General features: G+C 55.9%; 1 protein-coding gene across 3 annotated transcripts in view; it reads left to right on the forward strand.

The window, feature by feature from the left end:
• LOC149429846 (cullin-9-like) overlaps positions 1–27,871 on the forward strand; it is a 53,963-nt gene that overhangs the window by 1,190 nt on the left and 24,902 nt on the right. For all 3 annotated transcript variants that reach the window (XM_089666408.1, XM_089666407.1, XM_089666409.1), the window contains exons 2-5: positions 9,032–9,614; positions 13,731–13,885; positions 15,280–15,726; positions 17,794–17,926. In XM_089666408.1, coding sequence (XP_089522534.1) covers positions 9,041–9,614; positions 13,731–13,885; positions 15,280–15,726; positions 17,794–17,926 — 1,309 coding nt within the window. In that variant the 5' untranslated portion in view covers positions 9,032–9,040. The remainder of the gene's footprint in view (positions 1–9,031; positions 9,615–13,730; positions 13,886–15,279; positions 15,727–17,793; positions 17,927–27,871) is intronic.

Consider the following 27,871-nt stretch of genomic DNA (forward strand, 5'->3'; position numbering starts at 1 on the left):
TCCACCAACTGCTCCGGGTCCCTCAGATTGGAAGGTTCCTTTCCCTAACTGCTCCGGATCTCTCAGATTGGAAGGTTCCTTTCCCCAACTTCTCCAGGTCTCTCAGATTGGAAGGGTTCCTTTCCCCAACTTCTCCAGGTCTCTCAGATTGGAAGGGTTCCTTTCCCCAACTTCTCCAGGTCTCTCAGATTGGAAGGGTTCCTTTCCCCGACTGCTCCGGGTCTCTCAGATTGGAAGGGTTCCTTTCCCCGACTGCTCCGGGTCTCTCAGATTGGAAGGGTTCCTTTTCCCAACTGCTCCGGGTCTCTCAGATTGGAAGGGTTCCTTTCCCCAACTGCTCCTGGTCTCTAAGATTGGAAGGTTCCTTTTCCCGACTGCTCCGGGTCCCTCAGATTGGAAGGGTTCCTTTCCCGACTGCTCCGGGTCCCTCAGATTGGAAGGGTTCCTTTCCCCGACTGCTCCGGGTCTCTCAGATTGGAAGGTTCCTTTCCCCGACTGCTCCGGGTCTCTCAGATTGGAAGGGTTCCGTTTCCCGACTGCTCCGGGTCTCTCAGATTGGAAGGGTTCCTTTTCCCGACTGCTCCGGGTCTCTCAGATTGGAAGGGTTCCTTTTCCCGACTGCTCCGGGTCTCTCAGATTGGAAGGGTTCCTTTTCCCGACTGCTCCGGGTCTCTCAGATTGGAAGGGTTCCTTTTCCCGACTGCTCCGGGTCTCTCAGATTGGAAGGGTTCCTTTCCCCGACTGCTCCGGGTCTCTCAGATTGGAAGGGTTCCTTTTCCCGACTGCTCCGGGTCTCTCAGATTGGAAGGGTTCCTTTTCCCGACTGCTCCGGGTCTCTCAGATTGGAAGGGTTCCTTTTCCCGACTGCTCCGGGTCTCTCAGATTGGAAGGGTTCCTTTCCCCGACTGCTCTGGGTCTCTCAGATTGGAAGGGTTCCTTTCCCCGACTGCTCCGGGTCTCACAGATTGGAAGGGTCCTTTTCCCGACTGCTCCGGGTCTCTCAGATTGGAAGGGTTCCTTTTCCCGACTGCTCCGGGTCTCTCAGATTGGAAGGGTTCCTTTTCCCGACTGCTCCGGGTCTCTCAGATTGGAAGGGTTCCTTTCCCCGACTGCTCCGGGTCTCTCAGTTTGGAAGGTTCCTTTTCCCGACTGCTCCGGGTCTCTCAGATTGGAAGGGTTCCGTTTCCCAACTGCTCCGGGTCTCTCAGATTGGAAGGGTTCCTTTTCCCAACTGCTCCGGGTCTCTGAGATTGGAAGGGTTCCTTTCCCCAACTGCTCCGGGTCCCTCAGATTGGAAGGGTTCCTTTTCTCAACTGCTCCGGGTCCTTCAGATTGGAAGGTTCTTTTCCCCAACTGCTCCGGGTCTCTCAGATTGGAAGGGTTCCTTTTCCCGACTGCTCCGGGTCTCTCAGATTGGAAGGGTTCCTTTTCCCGACTGCTCCGGGTCTCTCAGATTGGAAGGGTTCCTTTTCCCGACTGCTCCGGGTCTCTCAGATTGGAAGGGTTCCTTTTCCCGACTGCTCCGGGTCTCTCAGATTGGAAGGGTTCCTTTTCCCGACTGCTCCGGGTCTCTCAGATTGGAAGGGTTCCTTTTCCCGACTGCTCCGGGTCTCTCAGATTGGAAGGGTTCCTTTTCCCGACTGCTCCGGGTCTCTCAGATTGGAAGGGTTCCTTTTCCCGACTGCTCCGGGTCTCTCAGATTGGAAGGGTTCCTTCCCCAACTGCTCCGGGTCTCTCAGATTGGAAGGGTTCCTTTCCCGACTGCTCCGGGTCTCTCAGATTGGAAGGGTTCCTTCCCCGACTGCTCCGGGTCTCTCAGATTGGAAGGTTCTTTTCCCCAACTGCTCCGGGTCTCTCAGATTGGAAGGGTTCCTTTTCCCGACTGCTCCGGGTCTCTCAGATTGGAAGGTTCCTTTTCCCGACTGCTCCGGGTCCCTCAGATTGGAAGGGTTCCTTTCCCGACTGGTCCGGGTCCCTCAGATTGGAAGGGTTCCTTTCCCGACTGCTCCGGGTCCCTCAGATTGGAAGGGTTCCTTTCCCCGACTGCTCCGGGTCCCTCAGATTGGAAGGTTCCGTTTCCCAACGGCCAAGACCTCCAGTGCCTGAAGGAGCAAAGCACCCCCAAACCATCAGTGACCCCCCACCATGTGTGACTGGAGGGACTGTGACCCCCCACCATGTGTGACTGGAGGGACTGTGACCCCCCCCCACCATGTGTGACTGGAGGGACTGTGACCCCCCCCCCACCATGTGTGACTGGAGGGACTGTGACCCCCCCCCCCACCATGTGTGACTGGAGGGGCTGTGACCCCCCCCACCATGTGTGACTGGAGGGACTTTGACCCCCCCCCCCCCACCATGTGTGACTGGAGGGACTTTGACCCCCCCCCCCCCACCATGTGTGACTGGAGGGGCTGTGACCCCCCCCACCATGTGTGACTGGAGGGACTTTGACCCCCCCCCCCCACCATGTGTGACTGGAGGGACTTTGACCCCCCCCCCCACCATGTGTGACTGGAGGGACTGTGACCCCCCCCCACCATGTGTGACTGGAGGGACTGTGACCCCCCCCCCCACCATGTGTGACTGGAAGGACTGTGACCCCCCCACCATGTGTGACCGGAGGGACTGTGACCCCCCCCCCCCACCATGTGTGACTGGAGGGACTGTGAATCCCCCCACCATGTGTGACTGGAGGGGCTGTGACCCCCCCCACCATGTGTGACTGGAGGGACTTTGACCCCCCCCCCCACCATGTGTGACTGGAGGGACTTTGACCCCCCCCCCACCATGTGTGACTGGAGGGACTGTGACCCCCCCCCACCATGTGTGACTGGAGGAACTGTGACCCCCCCCCCACCATGTGTGACTGGAAGGACTGTGACCCCCCCACCATGTGTGACCGGAGGGACTGTGACCCCCCCCCCCCCCACCATGTGTGACTGGAGGGACTGTGAATCCCCCCACCATGTGTGACTGGAGGGACTGTGAATCCCCCACCATGTGTGACTGGAAGGACAGTGACCCCCCCCCACCATGTGTGACTGGAGGGACTGTGACCCCCCCCCCCCCCACAATGTGTGACTGGAGGGACTGTGACCCCCCCCCCACCATGTGTGACTGGAGGAACTGTGACCCCCCACCATGTGTGACTGGAGGGACTGTGACCCCCCCCCACCATGTGTGACTGGAGGGACTGTGACCCCCCCCACCATGTGTGACTGGAGGGACTGTGACCCCCCCCACCATGTGTGGCTGGAGGGACTGTGACCCCCCACCACGTGTGACTGGAGGGACTGTGACCCCCCAAATCCAATCTGGCTTCCAATCTGTTTCTATATCAGCAGTGGGGTCCTCCTGGGTCTCCTCCCATATTTCTGTGTCAGCATTGGGGTCCTCCTGGGTCTCCTCCCATATTTCTGTGTCAGCGGTGGGGTCCTCCTGGGTCTCCTCCCATATTTCTGTGTCAGCGGTGGGGTCCTCCTGGGTCTCCCCCCATATTTCTGTGTCAGCAGTGGGGTCCTCCTGGGTCTCCTCCCATATTTCTGTGTCAGCAGTGGGGTCCTCCTGGGTCTCCTCCCATATTTCTGTGTCAGCGGTGGGGTCCTCCTGGGTCTCCCCCCATATTTCTGTGTCAGCAGTGGGGTCCTCCTGGGTCTCCTCCCATATTCCTGTGTCAGCGGTGGGGTCCTCCTGGGTCTCCTCCCATATTCCTGTGTCAGCGGTGGGGTCCTCCTGGGTCTCCCCCCATATTTCTGTGTCAGCGGTGGGGTCCTCCTGGGTCTCCCCCCATATTTCTGTGTCAGCGGTGGGGTCCTCCTGGGTCTCCTCCCATATTTCTGTGTCAGCATTGGGGTCCTCCTGGGTCTCCTCCCATATTTCTGTGTCAGCATTGGGGTCCTCCTGGGTCTCCTCCCATATTTCTGTGTCAGCGGTGGGGTCCTCCTGGGTCTCCTCCCATATTTCTGTGTCAGCGGTGGGGTCCTCCTGGGTCTCCTCCCATATTTCTGTGTCAGCGGTGGGGTCCTCCTGGGTCTCCTCCCATATTTCTGTGTCAGCGGTGGGGTCCTCCTGGGTCTCCTCCCATATTTCTGTGTCAGCATTGGGGTCCTCCTGGGTCTCCTCCCATATTTCTGTGTCAGCGGTGGGGTCCTCCTGGGTCTCCTCCCATATTTCTGTGTCAGCGGTGGGGTCCTCCTGGGTCTCCCCCCATATTTCTGTGTCAGCAGTGGGGTCCTCCTGGGTCTCCTCCCATATTTCTGTGTCAGCAGTGGGGTCCTCCTGGGTCTCCTCCCATATTTCTGTGTCAGCGGTGGGGTCCTCCTGGGTCTCCCCCCATATTTCTGTGTCAGCAGTGGGGTCCTCCTGGGTCTCCTCCCATATTCCTGTGTCAGCAGTGGGGTCCTCCTGGGTCTCCTCCCATATTCCTGTGTCAGCGGTGGGGTCCTCCTGGGTCTCCTCCCATATTCCTGTGTCAGCGGTGGGGTCCTCCTGGGTCTCCCCCCATATTTCTGTGTCAGCGGTGGGGTCCTCCTGGGTCTCCCCCCATATTTCTGTGTCAGCGGTGGGGTCCTCCTGGGTCTCCTCCCATATTTCTGTGTCAGCATTGGGGTCCTCCTGGGTCTCCTCCCATATTTCTGTGTCAGCATTGGGGTCCTCCTGGGTCTCCTCCCATATTTCTGTGTCAGCGGTGGGGTCCTCCTGGGTCTCCTCCCATATTTCTGTGTCAGCGGTGGGGTCCTCCTGGGTCTCCTCCCATATTTCTGTGTCAGCATTGGGGTCCTCCTGGGTCTCCTCCCATATTTCTGTATCAGCGGTGGGGTCCTCCTGGGTCTCCTCCCATATTTCTGTATCAGCGGTGGGGTCCTCCTGGGTCTCCTCCCATATTTCTGTGTCAGCGGTGGGGTCCTCCTGGGTCTCCTCCCATATTTCTGTGTCAGCGGTGGGGTCCTCCTGGGTCTCCTCCCATATTTCTGTATCAGCGGTGGGGTCCTCCTGGGTCTCCCCCCATATTTCTGTGTCAGCGGTGGGGTCCTCCTGGGTCTCCTCCCATATTTCTGTATCAGCGGTGGGGTCCTCCTGGGTCTCCTCCCATATTTCTGTGTCAGCGGTGGGGTCCTCCTGGGTCTCCCCCCATATTTCTGTGTCAGCATTGGGGTCCTCCTGGGTCTCCTCCCATATTTCTGTGTCAGCGGTGGGGTCCTCCTGGGTCTCCCCCCATATTTCTGTGTCAGCGGTGGGGTCCTCCTGGGTCCCCTCCCATATTTCTGTGTCAGCGGTGGGGTCCTCCTTGGTCTCCTCCCATATTTCTGTGTCAGCATTGGGGTCCTCCTGGGTCTCCCCCCATATTTCTGTGTCAGCGGTGGGGTCCTCCTGGGTCTCCCCCCATATTTCTGTGTCAGCGGTGGGGTCCTCCTGGGTCTCCCCCCATATTTCTGTGTCAGCGGTGGGGTCCTCCTTGGTCTCCTCCCATATTTCTGTGTCAGCGGTGGGGTCCTCCTGGGTCTCCCCCCATATTTCTGTGTCAGCGGTGGGGTCCTCCTGGGTCTCCCCCCATATTTCTGTGTCAGCGGTGGGGTCCTCCTGGGTCTCCTCCCATATTTCTGTATCAGTAGTGGGGTCCTCCTTGGTCTCCTCCCATATTTCTGTATCAGCAGTGGGGTCCTCCTGGGTCTCCCCCCATATTTCTGTGTCAGCGGTGGGGTCCTCCTGGGTCCCCTCCCATATTTCTGTGTCAGCGGTGGGGTCCTCCTGGGTCTCCTCCCATATTTCTGTGTCAGCGGTGGGGTCCTCCTGGGTCCCCTCCCATATTTCTGTGTCAGCGGTGGGGTCCTCCTGGGTCTCCTCCCATATTTCTGTATCAGTAGTGGGGTCCTCCTGGGTCTCCCCCCATATTTCTGTGTCAGCAGTGGGGTCCTCCTGGGTCTCCTCCCATATTTCTGTGTCAGCGGTGGGGTCCTCCTGGGTCTCCTCCCATATTTCTGTGTCAGCATTGGGGTCCTCCTGGGTCCCCTCCCATATTTCTGTGTCAGCGGTGGGGTCCTCCTGGGTCTCCCCCCATATTTCTGTGTCAGCGGTGGGGTCCTCCTGGGTCCCCTCCCATATTTCTGTGTCAGCGGTGGGGTCCTCCTGGGTCTCCTCCCATATTTCTGTATCAGTAGTGGGGTCCTCCTGGGTCCCCTCCCATATTTCTGTGTCAGCGGTGGGGTCCTCCTGGGTCTCCCCCCATATTTCTGTGTCAGCGGTGGGGTCCTCCTGGGTCTCCTCCCATATTTCTGTGTCAGCGGTGGGGTCCTCCTGGGTCTCCTCCCATATTTCTGTGTCAGCGGTGGGGTCCTCCTGGGTCTCCCCCCATATTTCTGTGTCAGCGGTGGGGTCCTCCTGGGTCCCCTCCCATATTTCTGTGTCAGCGGTGGGGTCCTCCTGGGTCTCCTCCCATATTTCTGTATCAGTAGTGGGGTCCTCCTGGGTCCCCTCCCATATTTCTGTGTCAGCGGTGGGGTCCTCCTGGGTCTCCCCCCATATTTCTGTGTCAGCGGTGGGGTCCTCCTGGGTCTCCTCCCATATTTCTGTGTCAGCGGTGGGGTCCTCCTGGGTCCCCTCCCATAGCGCCCCTTTTCATTCAGATGGCCATGGACAGTGGGAGGTGACACCATTGTACCCTGTGCCTGACGGTCGGCTTGGATTCAACTGAAGTTGATGGAGGTTCTTTAGCCACCATTCCAGCAATCCTTCGTTACAATCTTTTTATCGATTTTTCTCTTTCGTCCACGTCCAGGGAGATCAGCTCCAGTGCCATGGGCTGGAAATGTCCTGACAATATTGCGCACAGTGGACACAGGAACATGAAGGTCTCTGGAGATGGACTTGTCACCCTGAGATTGTCCATGCTTTTCCACCATCTTTGTTCTCCAATCCTCAGACAATTTTTTGCTGCTCTTCCTCTCCTCCATGCTCCATGTGGCCCTCAGAGACACCTAACAGAAAGGTGTCCCCGGTTGTCGGTGGGATTTCTGTTGTCATGGCCATGGACACGGGGGAGATTAATGACAAATTACAGGAACATCACAGACTTGGGATGCGATTATTTCTTACAATTCTGAGAAGGTGCCAATAATTCTGTCCATTTTAGGGGGTTTTGCTTGGAATGGGTCAGATTTGGATTTTTGTTTCTTCACTTGTTTGTGTCACCGATACAAACCGAAGAGACAAATACGAGAACGCCGAAACATTTGTCATCGCAGCGATTTTCTGGGTGAAGTGGTATCATCATGTATGGTGACCCTTCCCATGCTGTGTGGTGACCCTTCCCATGGTGTGTGATGACCCTTCCCATGGTGTGTGGTGACCCTTCCCATGGTGTGTGGTGTCCCTTCCCATCGTGTGGGGTGACCCTTCCCATGGTGTGTGGTGACCCTTCCCATGGTGTGTGATGACCCTTCCCATCGTGTGTGGTGACCCTTCCCATCGTGTGTGGTGACCCTTCCCATCGTGTGTGGTGACCCTTCCCATCGTGTGTGGTGACCCTTCCCATCGTGTGTGGTGACCCTTCCCATCGTGTGTGGTGTCCCTTCCCATCGTGTGTGGTGACCCTTCCCATCGTGTGTGGTGACCCTTCCCATGGTGTGTGGTGACCCTTCCCATGGTGTGTGGTGTCCCTTCCCATGGTGTGTGGTGTCCCTTCCCATGGTGTGTGGTGTCCCTTCCCATGGTGTGTGGTGTCCCTTCCCATGGTGTGTGGTGACCCTTCCCATGGTGTGTGGTGTCCCTTCCCATGGTGTGTGGTGACCCTTCCCATTGTGTGTGGTGACCCTTCCCATCGTGTGTGGTGACCCTTCCCATGGTGTGTGGTGACCCTTCCTATCGTGTGTGGTGACCCTTCCCATGGTGTATGGTGTCCCTTCCCATGGTGTGTGGTGTCCCTTCCCATGGTGTGTGGTGTCCCTTCCCATGGTGTGTGGTGTCCCTTCCCATGGTGTGTGGTGTCCCTTCCCATGGTGTGTGGTTTCTCTTCCCATGGTGTGTGGTGACCCTTCCCATGGTGTAGGGTGTCCCTTCCCATCTTGTATGGTGACCCCTCCCATCGTGTTTGGTGTCCCTTCCCATGGTGTGTGGTGTCCCTTCCCATGGTGTGTGGTGTCCCTTCCCATGGTGTGTGGTGTCCCTTCCCATGGTGTGTGGTGTCCCTTCCCATGGTGTGTGGTGTCCCTTCCCATGGTGTGTGGTGTCCCTTCCCATGGTGTGTGGTTTTCGTTCCCATCTTGTATGGTGACCCCTCCCATCGTGTGTGGTGTCCCTTCCCATCGTGTGTGGTGTCCCTTCCCATGGTGTGTGGTGTCCCTTCCCATGGTGTGTGTGTCCCTTCCCATCGTGTGTGGTGTCCCTTCCCATCGTGTGTGATGACCCTTCCCATGGTGTGTGGTGTCCCTTCCCATGGTGTGTGGTGTCCCTTCCCATGGTGTGTGGTGTCCCTTCCCATGGTGTGTGGTGACCCTTCCCATCGTGTGTGGTGTCCCTTCCCATGGTGTGTGGTGTCCCTTCCCATGGTGTGTGGTGTCCCTTCCCATGGTGTGTGGTGTCTCTTCCCATGGTGTGTGGTGTCCCTTCCCATGGTGTGTGGTGTCCCTTCCCATGGTGTGTGGTGTCCCTTCCCATGGTGTGTGGTGTCCCTTCCCATGGTGTGTGGTGTCCCTTCCCATCGTGTATGGTGACCCTTCCCATCGTGTGGTGTCTCTTCCCATGGTGTGTGGTGTCCCTTCCCATGGTGTATGGTGACCCTTCCCATCGTGTATGGTGCCCCTTCCCATCGTGTATGGTGCCCCTTATTCAGGGAGTCCCATGTCTGAGATCAGATGGACAGACTTGACTGCCATCCTCTTCAGCTTTTTATAACACAGTGCCCCACCCACTCCATGTCTTATGTCTCCTCTGATAGGCTGATGATCCATGGAAGAAAGGGGCCAATGAGGACCGTGGGTGGTACTGCCGGTAATCCATTCACTGCTTCCTGTCATCTTTTTCCTTCTCTCAGGTTTCCACCATGTTGGAGATGAAGGATGGCCGCCTCCTGGTACAGTTGGATTCCAAGCTGCAGGTCCAGCCGGTGGAGGTATTGCGGCAACGGTTGAACCCGGATGGACAGACCGAGTATCTAATCAGATGGTCGTTGCAGAATGTGGAGAATGTGGCCGGGAATAATGGAGCCGCCTCACAGACGGAGATCAAGTCTCCGAATATCCTGCTGTGGATGTCGGCAAAGGAAGTTTCCACCAACTGCCCCACTCTGCTGGGAAAGGGTACACCTGAGGGGCGGGGCTTCTCACAAGCAAAGACTTCTGGTCTTCCTAATGAGGAGATTGTGGTGGATATGATCAAGGATGTACGGATCCTGGTTCAGAGGGCCACCATTCAGATGTCCCAGAGCTTCGTCCCCAGTTCCACCATCCTCAACACCATTCATGTGCTCCGTGCCTATGCCATCATTGGATCCCTGGCTGGGGTCTTCAAGGAGACCGGAGCTGTGGACCTGCTCTTGAAGATGCTTTGTGATCCTCAGAAGGAGCTTCGTAAACACGCCTGCAACATGTTACGTGCCCTCGCATCACATGACGCAGGTGGGACGTCTTCATTATACATTGGATAGTGGAGGGTAAGGGTGCCGTGATTGGAGGCTCAGTGAGGAGGCGGGATAAGGAGCTGATAGGTCTCATAAGTGAGGGGCAGCTAATGACTTCTGGCTTTCCAAAGCTCCAGACTTTGACCTCCAGTCCATCACCGATAGAGGTTGGGTATGTTGGATGGGTAACAAAAGCGCCATGTTTTGCAGGGAGCCGGGCCCCGTCCTGTTGCATGATGGGTAATAATGGCACCATGTTATGCAGGTAGCTGGGCCCCGTCCTGCTGCATGATGGGTAATAATGGCGCCATGTTTTGCAGAGAGCCGGGCCCCGTCCTCCAGCATGATGGGTAATAATGGCACCATGTTTTGCAGGTAGCCGGGCCCCGTCCTGCCGTATGATGGGTAATAATGGCGCCATGTTTTGCAGGGAGTCGGGCCCCGTCCTCCAGCATGATGGGTAATAATGGCACCATGTTTTGCAGGGAGCCGGGCCCCGTCCTGTTGCATGATGGGTAATAATGGCACCATGTTATGCAGGTAGCTGGGCCCCGTCCTGCTGCATGATGGGTAATAATGGCGCCATGTTTTGCAGGTAGCTGGGCCCCGTCCTGTTGCATGATGGGTAATAATGGCGCCATGTTTTGCAGAGAGCCAGGCCCCGTCCTCCAGCATGATGGGTAATAATGGCACCATGTTTTGCAGGTAGCCGGGCCCCGTCCTGCCGTATGATGGGTAATAATGGCGCCATGTTTTGCAGGGAGTCGGGCCCCGTCCTCCAGCATGATGGGTAATAATGGCGCCATGTTTTGCAGGGAGTCGGGCCCCGTCCTCCAGCATGATGGGTAATAATGGCGCCATGTTTTGCAGGGAGTCGGGCCCCGTCCTCCAGCATGATGGGTAATAATGGCGCCATGTTTTGCAGGGAGTCGGGCCCCGTCCTGCAGCATGATGGGTAATAATGGCGCCATGTTTTGCGGGAGCCGGGCCCCGTCCTCCAGTATGATGGGTAATAATGGCGCCATGTTTTGCAGGGAGCCGGGCCCCGTCCTGCTGCATGATGGGTAATAATGGCGCCATGTTTTGCAGGGAGTTCGGCCCCGTCCTCCAGTATGATGGGTAATAATGGCGCCATGTTTTGCAGGGAGCCGGGCCCCGTCCTGCTGCATGATGGGTAATAATGGCGCCATGTTGTACAGGGAGTCGGGCCCCGTCCTGCTGCATGATGGGTAATAATGGCGCCATGTTTTGCAGGGAGCCGGGCCCCGTCCTCCAGCATGATGGGTAATAATGGCGCCATGTTTTGCAGGGAGCCGGGCCCCGTCCTGCTACATGATGGGTAATAATGGCGCCATGTTGTGCAGGGAGCCGGGCCCCGTCCTCCAGCATGATGGGTAATAATGGCGCCATGTTTTGCAGGGAGTCGGGCCCCGTCCTCCGGCATGATGGGTAATAATGGCGCCATGTTTTGCAGGGAGTCGGGCCCCGTCCTCCGGCATGATGGGTAATAATGGCGCCATGTTGTGCAGGGAGCCGGGCCCCGTCCTGCAGCATGATGGGTAATAATGGCGCCATGTTTTGCAGGGAGCCGGGCCCCGTCCTCCAGCATGATGGGTAATAATGGCGCCATGTTTTGCAGGGAGCCGGGCCCCGTCCTGCCACATGATGGGTAATAATGGCGCCATGTTGTGCAGGGAGCCGGGCCCCGTCCTCCAGCATGATGGGTAATAATGGCGCCATGTTTTGCAGGGAGTCGGGCCCCGTCCTCCGGCATGATGGGTAATAATGGCGCCATGTTGTGCAGGGAGCCGGGCCCCGTCCTGCTGCATGATGGGTAATAATGGCGCCATGTTTTGCAGGGAGCCGGGCCCCGTCCTGCAGCATGATGGGTAATAATGGCGCCATGTTTTGCAGGGAGCCGGGCCCCGTCCTCCAGCATGATGGGTAATAATGGCGCCATGTTTTGCAGGGAGCCGGGCCCCGTCCTGCTGCATGATGGGTAATAATGGCGCCATGTTTTGCAGGGAGCCGGGCCCCGTCCTCCGGGATGATGGGTAATAATGGCGCCATGTTTTGCAGGGAGCCGGGCCCCGTCCTGCTGCATGATGGGTAATAATGGCGCCATGTTTTGCAGGGAGCCGGGCCCCGTCCTGCTGCATGATGGGTAATAATGGCGCCATGTTTTGCAGGGAGCCGGGCCCCGTCCTGCTGCATGATGGGTAATAATGGCGCCATGTTTTGCAGGGAGTCGGGCCCCGTCCTGCCGTATGATGGGTAATAATGGCGCCATGTTTTGCAGGGAGCCGGGCCCCGTCCTCCAGCATGATGGGTAATAATGGCGCCATGTTTTGCAGGGAGCCGGGCCCCGTCCTGCAGCATGATGGGTAATAATGGCGCCATGTTTTGCAGGGAGCCGGGCCCCGTCCTCCGGGATGATGGGTAATAATGGCGCCATGTTTTGCAGGGAGCCGGGCCCCGTCCTGCTGCATGATGGGTAATAATGGCGCCATGTTTTGCAGGGAGCCGGGCCCCGTCCTGCTGCATGATGGGTAATAATGGCGCCATGTTTTGCAGGGAGCCGGGCCCCGTCCTGCTGCATGATGGGTAATAATGGCGCCATGTTTTGCAGGGAGTCGGGCCCCGTCCTGCAGTATGATGGGTAATAATGGCGCCATGTTTTGCAGGTAGTCGGGCCCCGTCCTCCAGCATGATGGGTAATAATGGCGCCATGTTTTGCAGGTAGTCGGGCCCCGTCCTCCAGCATGATGGGTAATAATGGCGCCATGTTTTGCAGGGAGTCGGGCCCCGTCCTGCAGTATGATGGGTAATAATGGCGCCATGTTTTGCAGGTAGTCGGGCCCCGTCCTCCAGCATGATGGGTAATAATGGCGCCATGTTTTGCAGGGAGCCGGGCCCCGTCCTGCTGCATGATGGGTAATAATGGCGCCATGTTTTGCAGGGAGTCGGGCCCCGTCCTGCAGCATGATGGGTAATAATGGCGCCATGTTTTGCAGGGAGCCGGGCCCCGTCCTCCAGTATGATGGGTAATAATGGCGCCATGTTGTACAGGGAGTCGGGCCCCGTCCTGCTGCATGATGGGTAATAATGGCGCCATGTTTTGCAGGGAGCCGGGCCCCGTCCTCCAGCATGATGGGTAATAATGGCGCCATGTTTTGCAGGGAGCCGGGCCCCGTCCTGCCACATGATGGGTAATAATGGCGCCATGTTGTGCAGGGAGCCGGGCCCCGTCCTCCAGCATGATGGGTAATAATGGCGCCATGTTTTGCAGGGAGTCGGGCCCCGTCCTCCGGCATGATGGGTAATAATGGCACCATGTTGTGCAGGGAGCCGGGCCCCGTCCTGCTGCATGATGGGTAATAATGGCGCCATGTTTTGCAGGGAGCCGGGCCCCGTCCTGCAGCATGATGGGTAATAATGGCGCCATGTTTTGCAGGGAGCCGGGCCCCGTCCTCCAGCATGATGGGTAATAATGGCGCCATGTTTTGCAGGGAGTCGGGCCCCGTCCTCCGGCATGATGGGTAATAATGGCGCCATGTTTTGCAGGGAGCCGGGCCCCGTCCTGCAGCATGATGGGTAATAATGGCGCCATGTTTTGCAGGGAGCCGGGCCCCGTCCTCCGGCATGATGGGTAATAATGGCGCCATGTTTTGCAGGGAGCCGGGCCCCGTCCTCCAGCATGATGGGTAATAATGGCGCCATGTTTTGCAGGGAGCCGGGCCCCGTCCTCCGGCATGATGGGTAATAATGGCGCCATGTTGTGCAGGGAGCCGGGCCCCGTCCTCCAGCATGATGGGTAATAATGGCGCCATGTTTTGCAGGGAGCCGGGCCCCGTCCTCCGGGATGATGGGTAATAATGGCGCCATGTTTTGCAGGGAGCCGGGCCCCGTCCTCCGGGATGATGGGTAATAATGGCGCCATGTTTTGCAGGGAGCCGGGCCCCGTCCTGCAGCATGATGGGTAATAATGGCGCCATGTTTTGCAGGGAGCCGGGCCCCGTCCTCCGGGATGATGGGTAATAATGGCACCATGTTTTGCAGGGAGCCGGGCCCCGTCCTCCGGGATGATGGGTAATAATGGCGCCATGTTTTGCAGGGAGCCGGGCCCATGTACTTCTCTCGCTCGGTCAGCAGGAGGGGATCGAACATCACATGGACTTCGAGTCGCGGTTCACGTTGCTGCAACTCTTTGCTGAGACAACCAGCTCAGAGGAACAATCCATCTCCTTTGAAGGGGTGCACCTCCCTCAGGTATGTAGTTGGGTGGTGGTGTTGGGGGAGGGGCCTCATGTAGTTGGGTGGTGGTGTTGGGGGAGGGGCCTCATGTAGTTGGGTGGTGTTGGGGGAGGGGCCTCATGTAGTTGGGTGGTGGTGTTGGGGGAGGGGCCTCATGTAGTTGGGTGGTGGTGTTGGGGGAGGGGCCTCATGTAGTTGGGTGGTGGTTTTGGGGGAGGGGCCTCATGTAGTTCGGTGGTGTTGGGGGAGGGGCCTCATGTAGTTGGGTGGTGGTGTTGGGGGAGGGGCCTCATGTAGTTGGGTGGTGGTGTTGGGGGAGGGGCCTCATGTAGTTGGGTGGTGTTGGGGGAGGGGCCTCATGTAGTTGGGTGGCGGTGTTGGGGGAGGGACCTCATGTACTTGGGTGGCGGTGTTGGGGGAAGGGCCTCATGTAGTTGGGTGGTGGTGTTGGGGGAGGGGCCTCATGTAGTTGGGTGGTGGTGTTGGGGGAGGGGCCTCATGTAGTTAGGTGGTGGTGTTGGGGGAGGGGCCTCATGTACTTGGGTGGGGGTGTTGGGGGAGGGGCCTCATGTAGTTGGGTGGTGTTGGGGGAGGGGCCTCATGTAGTTGGGTGGCGGTGTTGGGGGAGGGACCTCATGTAGTTGGGTGGCGGTGTTGGGGGAAGGGCCTCATGTACTTGGGTGGGGGTGTTGGGGGAAGGGCCTCATGTACTTGGGTGGTGGTGTTGGGGGAGGGGCCTCATGTAGTTGGGTGGTGGTGTTGGGGGAGGGGCCTCATGTAGTTGGGTGGTGGTGTTGGGGGAGGGGCCTCATGTACTTGGGTGGGGGTGTTGGGGGAAGGGCCTCATGTAGTTGGGTGGGGGTGTTGGGGGAAGGGCCTCATGTAGTTGGGTGGGGGTGTTGGGGGAGGGGCCTCATGTAGTTGGGTGGGGGTGTTGGGGGAGGGGCCTCATGTAGTTGGGTGGGGGTGTTGGGGGAGGGGCCTCATGTACTTGGGTGGGGGTGTTGGGGGAAGGGCCTCATGTACTTGGGTGGGGGTGTTGGGGGAAGGGCCTCATGTAGTTGGGTGGTGTTGGGGGAGGGGCCTCATGTACTTGGGTGGGGGTGTTGGGGGAAGGGCCTCATGTACTTGGGTGGGGGTGTTGGGGGAAGGGCCTCATGTAGTTGGGTGGGGGTGTTGGGGGAGGGGCCTCATGTACTTGGGTGGGGGTGTTGGGGGAGGGGCCTCATGTACTTGGGTGGGGGTGTTGGGGGAAGGGCCTCATGTAGTTGGGTGGGGGTGTTGGGGGAGGGGCCTCATGTACTTGGGTGGGGGTGTTGGGGGAGGGGCCTCATGTACTTGGGTGGGGGTGTTGGGGGAGGGGCCTCATGTCTGGTCTGTAGAGCTGACATTTGTGGTCCTCTTCGCAGATCCCGGGGAAGCAGATCTTCTCATTGGTGAAGCGTTTCCTATGTGTGACTTCCCTGGAGGACCAGCTCAGCAATGATTGGCCAGATGACACGGAGAAGTCCCGCCTCCAGCGACAGTTTGATTTCAGCATGGCCATGGGGAACCTGATCTGTGAACTGGTGCTGGTGATGGGCTGGGTCCCTGAGACGCCTCCTACTGGCTGGACGGGGAATGCCACCAAATCCTCCATTCATAGAGGAGTCTCTCCTCCAGGTCTCAGGATCTCCCACAGAGAACACCGGCTGAAGGTCCCATCACATGTCCCCCATCGGGGTGACCACATGGAGTACATGAAGCGGGTTCTAGTCCCTGGCATGCCTGTGCGGATGTTGGAGGACTGCGGACCACTCAAAGCCGGAGATGAGGGGCTCTTCCAGCAAAGAATCCAGGGACTTCATCCTGTACAGGTACTTCCATGTCTGCTCTGGGCACACTGTGAGTGGTGGTGGTGGGATGACTCTACCCAGCTCATGTCATTGGAAGGGGGTGGGGTAGCATGGACGGGGGAATCTGATCCAACCGGGCTCTATAGCATGGACGGGGGAATCTGATCCAACCGGGCTCTATAGCATGGACGGGGGAATCTGATCCAACCGGGCTCTATAGCATGGACGGGGGAAGCTGATCCTACCGGGCTCTATTGCATGGACCAGGGAAGCTGATCCTACCGGGCTCTATAGCATGGACGGGGGAATCTGATCCAACCGGGCTCTATAGCATGGATGGGGGAATCTGATCCAACCGGGCTCTATAGCATGGACGGGGGAAGCTGATCCTACCGGGCTCTATTGCATGGACCAGGGAAGCTGATCCTACCGGGCTCTATAGCATGGACAGGGGAATCTGATCCTACCGGGCTCTATAGCATGGACGGGGGAATCTGATCCAACCGGGCTCTATAGCATGGACGGGGGAAGCTGATCCTACCGGGCTCTATAGCATGGACGGGGGAATCTGATCCTACCGGGCTCTATAGCATGGACGGGGAAAGCTGATCCTACCGGGCTCTATAGCATGGACGGGGGAAGCTGATCCTACCGGGCTCTATAGCATGGATGGGGGAAGCTGATCCTACCGGGCTCTATAGCATGGACAGGGAAGCTGATCCTACCGGGCTCTATAGCATGGATGGGGGAAGCTGATCCTACCGGGCTCTATAGCATGGACGGGGAAGCTGATCCTACCGGGCTCTATAGCATGGATGGGGGAAGCTGATCCTACCGGGCTCTATAGCATGGACGGGGAAGCTGATCCTACCGGGCTCTATAGCATGGACGGGGGAAGCTGATCCTACCGGGCTCTATAGCATGGACGGGGGAAGCTGATCCAACCGGGCTCTATAGCATGGATGGGGGAAGCTGATCCTACCGGGCTCTATAGCATGGACGGGGGAAGCTGATCCTACCGGGCTCTATAGCATGGATGGGGGAATCTGATCCTACCGGGCTCTATAGCATGGACGGGGGAAGCTGATCCTACCGGGCTCTATAGCATGGACGGGGGAAGCTGATCCTACCGGGCTCCATGGCATGGATGGGGGAAGCTGATCCAACCGGGCTCTATAGCATGGACGGGGGAAGCTGATCCTACCGGGCTCTATAGCATGGACGGGGGAAGCTGATCCTACCGGGCTCTATAGCATGGACGGGGAAGCTGATCCAACCGGGCTCTATAGCATGGACGGGGAAGCTGATCCAACCGGGCTCTATAGCATGGATGGGGGAATCTGATTTGTTATCGTTCGGCCTGCAGGCTCGGTGAATGGTCGGCTTACTCTGTGTATTGCTTTATCAATGTATATCTGTGTTGGTGGTTTTTCTGTCTATCCATCCATCCATCCTTCTCATCCATCCATCCTTCTCATCCATCCATCCTTCTCATCCATCCATCCTTCTCATTCATCCTTCTCATCCGTCCATCCATCCATCCTTCTCATCCATCCATCCTTCTCATCCATCCATCTCATCCATCCTTCTCATCCATTCATCCATCTCATCCATCCATCTCATCCATCCTTCTCATCCATCCATCCATCTCATCCATCCATCCATCCTTCTCATCCATCCATCCTTCTCATTCATCCTTCTCATCCGTCCATCCATCCATCCTTCTCATCCATCCATCCTTCTCATCCATCCATCTCATCCATCCTTCTCATCCATTCATCCATCTCATCCATCCATCTCATCTATCCTTCTCATCCATCCATCCATCTCATCCATCCATCCATCCTTCTCATCCATCCATCGTTCTCATCCATCCATCTCATCCTTCCTTCTCATCCATCCATCCATCTCATCCATCCATCTCATCCATCCATCCATCCTTCTCATCCATCCATCGTTCTCATCCATCCATCTCATCCATCCATCCTTCTCATCCATCCATCCTTCTCATCCATCCATCCTTCCCATCCATCCTTCTCATCCATCCATCCTTCTCATCCATCCATCCATCTCTCGATCCCCGTACAGGTACACTGGCACAGACTGGGGCACACACAGCCAGTACAATGGTTCATGTTGGAGATTATGAAGCCAAGTGACAACATCATGGAGTCTGACAAGGAAGTCAGTGCAGTTCCTGGTCATGTGATCACCGAGTCAGGTGAGTGCATTTGGGAAACTAAACAATTGCCAGAGAAGGAGGAGAGAGAGAAAGTATCTGCACCTCGTACCTCCAGATAGTAATGGCGGCACCTCGTACCTCCAGATAGTAATGGCGGCACCTCGTACCTCCAGATAGTAATGGCGGCACCTCGTACCTCCAGATAGTAATGGCGGCACCTCGTACCTCCAGATAGTAATGGCGGCACCTCGTACCTCCAGATAGTAATGGCGGCACCTCGTACCTCCAGATAGTAATGGCGGCACCTCGTCTCGTGTAGATAGCAATGGCGGCACCTCGTCTCGTGTAGATAGTAATGGCGGCACCTCGTCTCGTGTAGATAGCAATGGCGGCACCTCGTCTCGTGTAGATAGTAATGGCGGCACCTCGTCTCGTGTAGATAGTAATGGCGGCACCTCGTCTCATGTAGATAGTAATGGCGGCACCTCGTCTCATGCAGATAGTAATGGCGGCACCTCGTCTCCTCCAGATAGTAATGGCGGCACCTCGTCTCGTGTAGATAGTAATGGCGGCACCTCGTCTCGTGTAGATAGTAATGGCGGCACCTCGTCTCGTGTAGATAGTAATGGCGGCACCTCGTACCTCCAGATAGTAATGGCGGCACCTCGTACCTCCAGATAGTAATGGCGGCACCTCATACCTGTAGATAGTAATGGCGGCACCTCGTCTCATGCAGATAGTAATGGCGGCACCTCGTACCTGTAGATAGTAATGGCGGCACCTCGTCTCGTGTAGATAGTAATGGCGGCACCTCGTCACGTGTAGATAGTAATGGCGGCACCTCGTCTCGTGTAGATAGTAATGGCGGCACCTCGTACCTGCAGATAGTAATGGCGGCACCTCGTCTCGTGTAGATAGTAATGGCGGCACCTCGTCTCGTGTAGATAGTAATGGCGGCACCTCGTCTCGTGTAGATAGTAATGGCGGCACCTCCTCTCATGTAGATAGTAATGGCGGCACCTCGTACCTGCAGATAGTAATGGCGGCACCTCGTCTCGTGTAGATAGTAATGGCGGCACCTCGTCTCGTGTAGATAGTAATGGCGGCACCTCGTCTCGTGTAGATAGTAATGGCGGCACCTCGTCTCGTGTAGATAGTAATGGCGGCACCTCGTCACGTGTAGATAGTAATGGCGGCACCTCGTCTCATGCAGATAGTAATGGCAGCACCTCGTCTCGTGTAGATAGTAATGGCGGCACCTCGTCACGTGTAGATAGTAATGGCGGCACCTCGTACCTCCAGATAGTAATGGCGGCACCTCGTCTCGTGTAGATAGTAATGGCGGCACCTCGTACCTCCAGATAGTAATGGTGGCACCTCGTACCTGTAGATAGTAATGGCGGCACCTCGTCTCATGCAGATAGTAATGGCGGCACCTCGTACCTGTAGATAGTAATGGCGGCACCTCGTCACGTGTAGATAGTAATGGCGGCACCTCGTACCTCCAGATAGTAATGGCGGCACCTCGTACCTGTAGATAGTAATGGCGGCACCTCGTCTCATGCAGATAGTAATGGCGGCACCTCGTACCTGTAGATAGTAATGGCGGCACCTCGTCACGTGTAGATAGTAATGGCGGCACCTCGTACCTCCAGATAGTAATGGCGGCACCTCGTCTCGTGTAGATAGTAATGGCGGCACCTCGTACCTCCAGATAGTAATGGCGGCACCTCGTACCTGTAGATAGTAATGGCGGCACCTCGTCTCATGCAGATAGTAATGGCGGCACCTCGTACCTGTAGATAGTAATGGCGGCACCTCGTCTCGTGTAGATAGCAATGGCGGCACCTCCTCTCATGTAGATAGTAATGGCGGCACCACGTACCTGCAGATAGTAATGGCGGCACCTCGTCTCGTGTAGATAGTAATGGCGGCACCTCGTCACGTGTAGATAGTAATGGCGGCACCTCGTCTCATGCAGATAGTAATGGCGGCACCTCATCTCGTGTAGATAGTAATGGCGGCACCTCGTCACGTGTAGATAGTAATGGCTGCACCTCGTCTCGTGTAGATAGTAATGGCGGCACCTCGTCTCGTGTAGATAGTAATGGCGGCACCTCGTACCTGTAGATAGTAATGGCGGCACCTCGTCACGTGTAGATAGTAATGGCGGCACCTCGTACCTGCAGATAGTAATGGCGGCACCTCGTCTCGTGTAGATAGTAATGGCGGCACCTCGTACCTGCAGATAGTAATGGCGGCACCTCGTCTCATGCAGATAGTAATGGCGGCACCTCGTACCTGTAGATAGTAATGGCGGCACCTCGTCTCATGCAGATAGTAATGGCGGCACCTCGTACCTGTAGATAGTAATGGCGGCACCTCGTCTCGTGTAGATAGCAATGGCGGCACCTCCTCTCATGTAGATAGTAATGGCGGCACCACGTACCTGCAGATAGTAATGGCGGCACCTCGTCTCGTGTAGATAGTAATGGCGGCACCTCGTCACGTGTAGATAGTAATGGCGGCACCTCGTCTCATGCAGATAGTAATGGCGGCACCTCGTCTCGTGTAGATAGTAATGGCGGCACCTCGTCACGTGTAGATAGTAATGGCGGCACCTCGTCACGTGTAGATAGTAATGGCTGCACCTCGTCTCGTGTAGATAGTAATGGCGGCACCTCGTCTCGTGTAGATAGTAATGGCGGCACCTCGTACCTGTAGATAGTAATGGCGGCACCTCGTCACGTGTAGATAGTAATGGCGGCACCTCGTCACGTGTAGATAGTAATGGCGGCACCTCGTCTCATGTAGATAGTAATGGCGGCACCTCGTCTCATGTAGATAGTAATGGCGGCACCTCGTCTCGTGTAGATAGTAATGGCGGCACCTCGTCTCATGCAGATAGTAATGGTGGTACCTCGTCTCATGCAGATAGTAATGGCGGCACCTCGTCTCATGTAGATAGTAATGGCGGCACCTCGTCTCATGTAGATAGTAATGGCGGCACCTCGTCTCATGTAGATAGTAATGGCGGCACCTCATCTTGTGTAGATAGTAATGGCGGCACCTCGTCTCGTGTAGATAGTAATGGCGGCACCTCGTACCATCCAGATAGTAATGGCAGCACCTTGCCTCGTGTAGATAGTAATGGCGGCACCTCGTACCTGCAGATAGTAATGGCGGCACCTCGTCTCGTGTAGATAGTAATGGCGGCACCTCGTACCTGCAGATAGTAATGGCGGCACCTCGTCTCGTGTAGATAGTAATGGCGGCACCTCGTCTCGTGTAGATAGTAATGGCGGCACCTCGCCTCGTGTAGATAGTAATGGCGGCACCTCGTCTCGTGCAGATAGTAATGGCGGCACCTCGTCTCGTGTAGATAGTAATGGCGGCACCTCGTCTCATGCAGATAGTAATGGCGGTACCTCGTCTCATGCAGATAGTAATGGCGGCACCTCGTCTCATGTAGATAGTAATGGCGGCACCTCGTCTCATGTAGATAGTAATGGCGGCACCTCATCTCGTGTAGATAGTAATGGCGGCACCTCGTCTCGTGTAGATAGTAATGGCGGCACCTCGTACCATCCAGATAGTAATGGCAGCACCTTGCCTCGTGTAGATAGTAATGGCGGCACCTCGTACCTGCAGATAGTAATGGCGGCACCTCGTCTCGTGTAGATAGTAATGGCGGCACCTCGTACCTGCAGATAGTAATGGCGGCACCTCGTCTCGTGTAGATAGTAATGGCGGCACCTCGTACCTGCAGATAGTAATGGCGGCACCTCGTCTCGTGTAGATAGTAATGGCGGCACCTCGTCTCGTGTAGATAGTAATGGCGGCACCTCGTCTCGTGTAGATAGTAATGGCGACACCTCGTCTCGTGTAGATAGTAATGGCGGCACCTCGCCTCGTGTAGATAGTAATGGCGGCACCTCGTCTCGTGTAGATAGTAATGGCGGCACCTCGTCTCGTGTAGATAGTAATGGCGGCACCTCGTCTCGTGTAGATAGTAATGGCGGCACCTCGTCTCGTGTAGATAGTAATGGCGGCACCTCGTACCATCCGGATAGTAATGGCGGCACCTCGTCTCATGTAGATAGTAATGGCGGCACCTCGTACCATCCAGATAGTAATGGCGGCACCTCGTCTCGTGTAGATAGTAATGGCGGCACCTCGTACCATCCAGATAGTAATGGCGGCACCTCGTCTCGTGTAGATAGTAATGGCGGCACCTCGTACCTGCAGATAGTAATGGCGGCACCTCGTCTCGTGTAGATAGTAATGGCGGCACCTCGTACCTGTAGATAGTAATGGCGGCACCTCGTCTCGTGTAGATAGTAATGGCGGCACCTCGTCTCATGTAGATAGTAATGGCGGCACCTCGTCTCGTGTAGATAGTAATGGCGGCACCTCGTCTCGTGCTGATAGTAATGGCGGCACCTCGTACCTGTAGATAGTAATGGCGGCACCTCGTACCATCCGGATAGTAATGGCGGCACCTCGTCTCGTGTAGATACACCGTGTTCCCAATGATTCTGCAGATGATATTTTCTCATTTCCCCCAATAATTGATGTAAATAAGTCGGCAGAATTCTCAGGTGACAACTAGAAGAGGACAATTCACATTTTATTGAACAAACCTCCTAATGATAACAGGATTTGTGTTCCGGATTATTCCGCACAGGAAGTTTCCAAACACTTTCTAGGTTGTAAAGAACTGAAAGTTGTCATTTGTTGTGTTTGCAGCAAATTTACTGAAATCAAAAGCGATTTCAATCCAACTTTTGCCAACATTGTAACTTTGTAAACATTTGAAGCGTCACGTTACATTGTAACATAGGAGCCCTTATCTGATAGCAGATCACAAGTCTTCATCCATTCAACTTGGCAGTTTTTGGACAGTTTCTGCTGGAATTTGTTTGCAAGATGTCAGAATCGCCTCCCAGAGCTGCTGTTTGGGTGTAAACTGCCTCCCACCCTCATAGATCTTTTGCTTGAGGATGCTCCAAAGGTTCTCCATAGGATTGAGGTCAGGGGAGGATGGAGGCCACACCATGACTTTCTCCAAAGGTTCTCCATAGGATTGAGGTCAGGGGAGGATGGAGGCCACACCATGACTTTCTCCAAAGGTTCTCCATAGGATTGAGGTCAGGGGAGGATGGAGGCCACACCATGACTTTCTCTCCTTTTATCCCCATAGCAGCCATTGATGCGGAGGTATTCTTTGCAGCATGAGATGGTGCATTGTCATGCATGAAGATGATTTTATTACGGAAAGCATAGTTCTTCCTTCTGTACCAGGGAAGAAAGTGGTCAGTCATAAACTCCACATACTTTGCAGAGGTCATCTTTACACCTTCGGGGACCCTAAAGGGGCCGACCAGCTCTGTTCCCATGATTCTGGCCCAAAACATGACTCCACCACCGCCTTGCTGACGTCGTAGCCTTGTTAGAACAGGGTGGCCGTCCACCAACCATCCACTACTCCATCCATCTGGACCATCCAGGGTCGCACGGCACTCATCAGTGAACAGGACTGTTTGAAAATCAGTCTTCATGTATTTTTCTGCCCGATGCAGCCGTTTCTGCTTGTGAGCATTGGTTAGTGGTGGCCGAATAGAAGGTTTCTGCACAGTTGCAGGACTCTGGAGGACTCTACACCTTGATGTCCGTGGGACTCCAGAGGCACCAGCAGCTTCAAATATCTGTTTGCTGCTCTGTAATGGGATTTTAGCAGCTGCTCTCTTGATCCGATGCATGGATCTGGCAGAAATCTCCCTCAATGTGCCTTTATCTGCACCAACCCGTCTGTGCTCTGAATCCGCCACAAATCTCTTCATAGCGCGATGATCACGCTTACGTTTTCCTGAAATATCGAATGTTTTCATCCCTCGTCCAAGGCATCGAACTATTTCACTCTTTTCGGCAGCAGAGAGATCCTTTTTCTTCCCCATATTGCTGGAAAATGGCGCTCTGCTTAATAATGTGGAACGCCGTCCTTTAGGAGTTTTTCCTGAAATTGGGCTCACCGGCCAATCTAATGATCACAGGTGCCCCAGATTGTTTTCAGTGATCAAAAGAGCCCTGACACACAATGCCATCCATGAGTTACACTGAAAAACAAAATATTTCATCTTTGTGACAAATAGAATTTGCAGAATAATTTGGAACAGGGTGTTGTCAAGGTCCTACCTTTTCCCAGAGGTCTGTTACTCCATGTGCTGGCGTCCATGTTGGATTTCTGCAGAGCATGGTGGGAATCTTTTATGCCTTCAGGTCTCTGAGGTCCATCCCCCAGAGGGGTGTGGCTGATGACATATAAGCCTGTGGCCCGCACATGCTCTTTGCACTTGTGTCTTGTGTCTTTGTGTTGCTATAACTCTGTTCTGACTCTCGTGACTCTCCTGGTATCTGACTCGGCTTGTGACTAGACCATTCTTTGTGTTCTCCTTTGATCTGACCCTCCGTTGCTGATCCCGGCCCGTGACCTGTGATTCTTGTCTGCTGTCCTGTACCGTTTTGTCTCGTTGTTGTCGACCCGGCCTGCCCGACTACTCTATTGTCTCTTCCACTAGCTACACGCCATTGGCGGCGGCCATTACTGCAGCTGGGGTGCCTCGGGGGCCGCGACCTGGTTCCTGGCTGCGTCAAGTCCATCCCCACCATCAGGGGCCCTGGTGAAGGGCAGCCTGGGACTTAGACTCCGCGCCCTGAGGGACTTCGGTCTGTGGGTGGTGGTTGTCGTCAGCCAGTGCGTTACATTGTTAGGCCTACCTGTCCGTTCCTCAGCTCCTGCCCTGACATTACACAAGTGCCATGAACCCTGACGGTGCAGGTACGCCTTCGCTCCCAACGCTAGTCGCCAGACTCGATCAACAGGATCACCTGTTGGATCAGTTCGCTCAGGCGTTGCAAACTCTGCTTGCACGCACTGCACACCTTGCTCCTGGTGCTATTAGGCCGGTAGTCACTCCGGTGGTCTCTCCCGCTGCTTCTCCGCCTATTGCGCCCATCACCTCGGCGGCTACATCGGCGGCACCCAGAGGTATGACTGGTTCTGCCCCTCTTCCACAGCGCTTTGGGGGTGAGCCTAGTCAGTGTCGTGGGTTCCTCAACCAGGTGGGTATTTATTTGAACTAATACCCTACGCTTTTCCGTCTGAGAGGTCAAAGGTGGGGTTCCTAACATCGCTACTCTCAGACAAGGCCTTGGCCTGGGCGAATCCCTTATGGGAGAGGAATGACCCAGTGATCCATGGTTTTCCGGTTTTGTCGATGCTTTCCGTAGGGTATTCGACATACCGGCTCGCTCCGCCTCGGCTGCCAAGCTGCTCATGAGCATGCATCAGGGTTCACGGACCGTGGCCGAGTACGCCATAGAGTTTTGTACCCTGGCAGCAGAGGTGGGTTGGAACAATGAGGCTCTGGTGGCTGCATTTTCCCATGGTCTTTCTGACACATTGAAGGACGTGATTGCAGCTAAGGAACTGCCTAGGGAGTTGGAGGAGCTCATCTCTTTCCTGATCCTGATTGATACCAGGCTCAGGGAGAGGCCTTCACTCAAGGAACGCCTGCGGAGGCCTTCCAATCGACTGGCACCTGCGTTTTCTGTCCCACCCATTCCTCCCTCTCCTCCCACGCCTCCTGGGAATAGCTTGTCTGGGGGTGAGCCCATGCAGCTGGGGTTTGCTCACCTTTCCGAGGGAGAGCGGGCCGCTCGGCGTCGGGAGGGTCGCTGCCTGTACTGTGGCCTCGGTGGGCACTTTCGTCAGTCTTTTCCGGTCCGTCCGGGAAACGCTCGCACCTGAGATCCTGTTGGGGACAGATCTTGGGTGGAGTTTCCTCGTCCCCGGCGTGCCGCAAGGAGAAACCACTGATCACCGTGATCCTTTCTTGGACGGAGGGCTCGGTGACGGCCCAGGCTTTGGTAGATTCTGGGGCCGGTGGGTTGTTCTTGGACAGCTCGTTTGCTGCACAGCACTCCATTCCCCTGCAGGCTCAAGCTACCCCATTGGTTTTCGAAGCAATAGATGGCAGGCCCCTGCAACCGCCGCAGGTTACCCAGGAGACTCTGCCGGTGGAGGTAGCTATTGGGGCTGTTCACAGGGAGTTGGCCTGTTTTCAGGTGATTTCTTCCCCACACTATTCGGTGGTTTTGAGGTATCCCTGGCTCCAGAGGCACAATCCAACCTTCAATTGGCAAACAGCCAAGATTCTCTCGTGGTCTCCACAGTGTGGGGCCGGGTAAGGTGTTGTGTGCCTCCTCGGACTCTGCGTTGCCCCGACTATGGGGAGTACCGGGACGTGTTTGATAAGGTACGCGTTGGTGCCTTACCTCCTCATTGTCCTTACGACTGCGCCATATCCTTGCAACCCGGTGCCATTCCTCCGCATGGCAGGGTGTATCCTCTCTCGGTTGTGGAGAATAAGGCCATGGAGGAGTACGTGGTGGATGCGCTTTCCCGGGGGCACATTCGTAAGTCTACTTCCCCAGCAGGAGCGGGCTTTTATTTCGTAGAGAAGAAAGGTGGGGAATTGAGGCCTTGCATCGATTATAGGGGTCTCAATCGGATTACCATCAAGAATGCCTACCCGATTCCCTTGATTACTGAGTTGTTCGACCGCCTTAAGGGAGCAACAGTCTTTACCAAACTCGACCTTAGGGCTGCGTACAACCTCGTACGGATCAGACAGGGGGATGAGTGGAAGACCGCGTTTAACACCAGAACCGGGCACTATGAATCCCTGGTGATGCCCTTCGGGTTGTGTAACGCGCCCGCGGTCTTTCAGGAATTCATAAACGATGTCCTTTGTGATTTGTTGCAGCAGTGCGTGGTGGTTTACCTGGATGACATCCTGGTTTACTCTACCTCCATGGAGTCCCATATCCAGGATGTCAAGCGGGTGCTGCAACGATTACGGGAGAACAAACTCTTTTGTAAGCTCAAGAAGTGTGAATTCCTCCGGTCCCAGGTTGCCTTTTTGGGCTACGTCATTTCCGCGGAGGGATTCTCCATGGACCCTCAGAAGGTTGCGGCGGTTCTGCAGTGGCCTCATCCTAATGGTCTTTGGCCCATTCAGCGCTTTCTGGGTTTAGCCAACTACTATCGTAAGTTCATCAGGAACTTCTCCACGTTGGCGAAACCTCTCTCTGATCTAACCAAGAAGGGCAGTAACCCTCATGAGTGGCCATCCGAGGCCATCTCAGCCTTCGAGGCCCTGAAATCCACCTTCGCTTTGGCCCCGATTCTGTCTCATCCCAATCCTGGGTTGCCTTTTGTCCTCGAGGTTGATGCATCTGAGACGGGAGTGGGAGCCCTCTTGTCTCAGCGTCGGTCACCCGAGGGACCCCTACTTCCCTGTGGGTTCTACTCCAAGAAGCTTTCCTCCGCAGAGTGCAACTACCAGATTGGAGACAGGGAGTTGTTGGCCATTATTCTGGCTCTCAAGGAATGGAGGCATCTGCTAGAGGGTTCTGTGGTTCCGGTCCTAGTTCTTACTGAGCACAAGAACCTCACATATCTCTCGGAGGCTAAGAGGTTGACGCCTCGTCAGGCCAGATGGGCCTTGTTCTTGTCACGCTTCAATTATGTGGTTTCATATTTGCCTGGTTCCAAGAATGTCAGGGCTGATGCATTATCACGGCAATACTCGGAGTTGTCCAGGGAGGACTCTGAGCCAACCTCGGTTATACCTCCGGATCAGATCCTGGCTGCCATTTGCACCAGTCTGACTTCTCCTCTTGGGGAGCAGATTTTGGCGGCTCAAACTGACGCTCCTCCTGAGAGACCGGAGAGTAGATGCTTCGTACCCGAGGGATTGCGCACCCGCCTGCTGCGTACCTACCATAACTCCAAAACTGCTGGGCATCCGGGGAGGAACCAGTTGTTCTGGGTCGTGTCTCGCTTATTCTGGTGGCCAACCCTCCGTGCCGACATTGCCTCTTATGTAGCGGCATGTTCCATCTGCGCCCAGAATAAAT

The sequence above is a fragment of the Staurois parvus genome, unplaced genomic scaffold (genome assembly GCF_062004578.1).
Source record: "Staurois parvus isolate SC_StPar_1 unplaced genomic scaffold, SC_StPar_1.0 ptg002692l, whole genome shotgun sequence".
Taxonomy (NCBI): Eukaryota; Metazoa; Chordata; class Amphibia; order Anura; family Ranidae; genus Staurois; species Staurois parvus.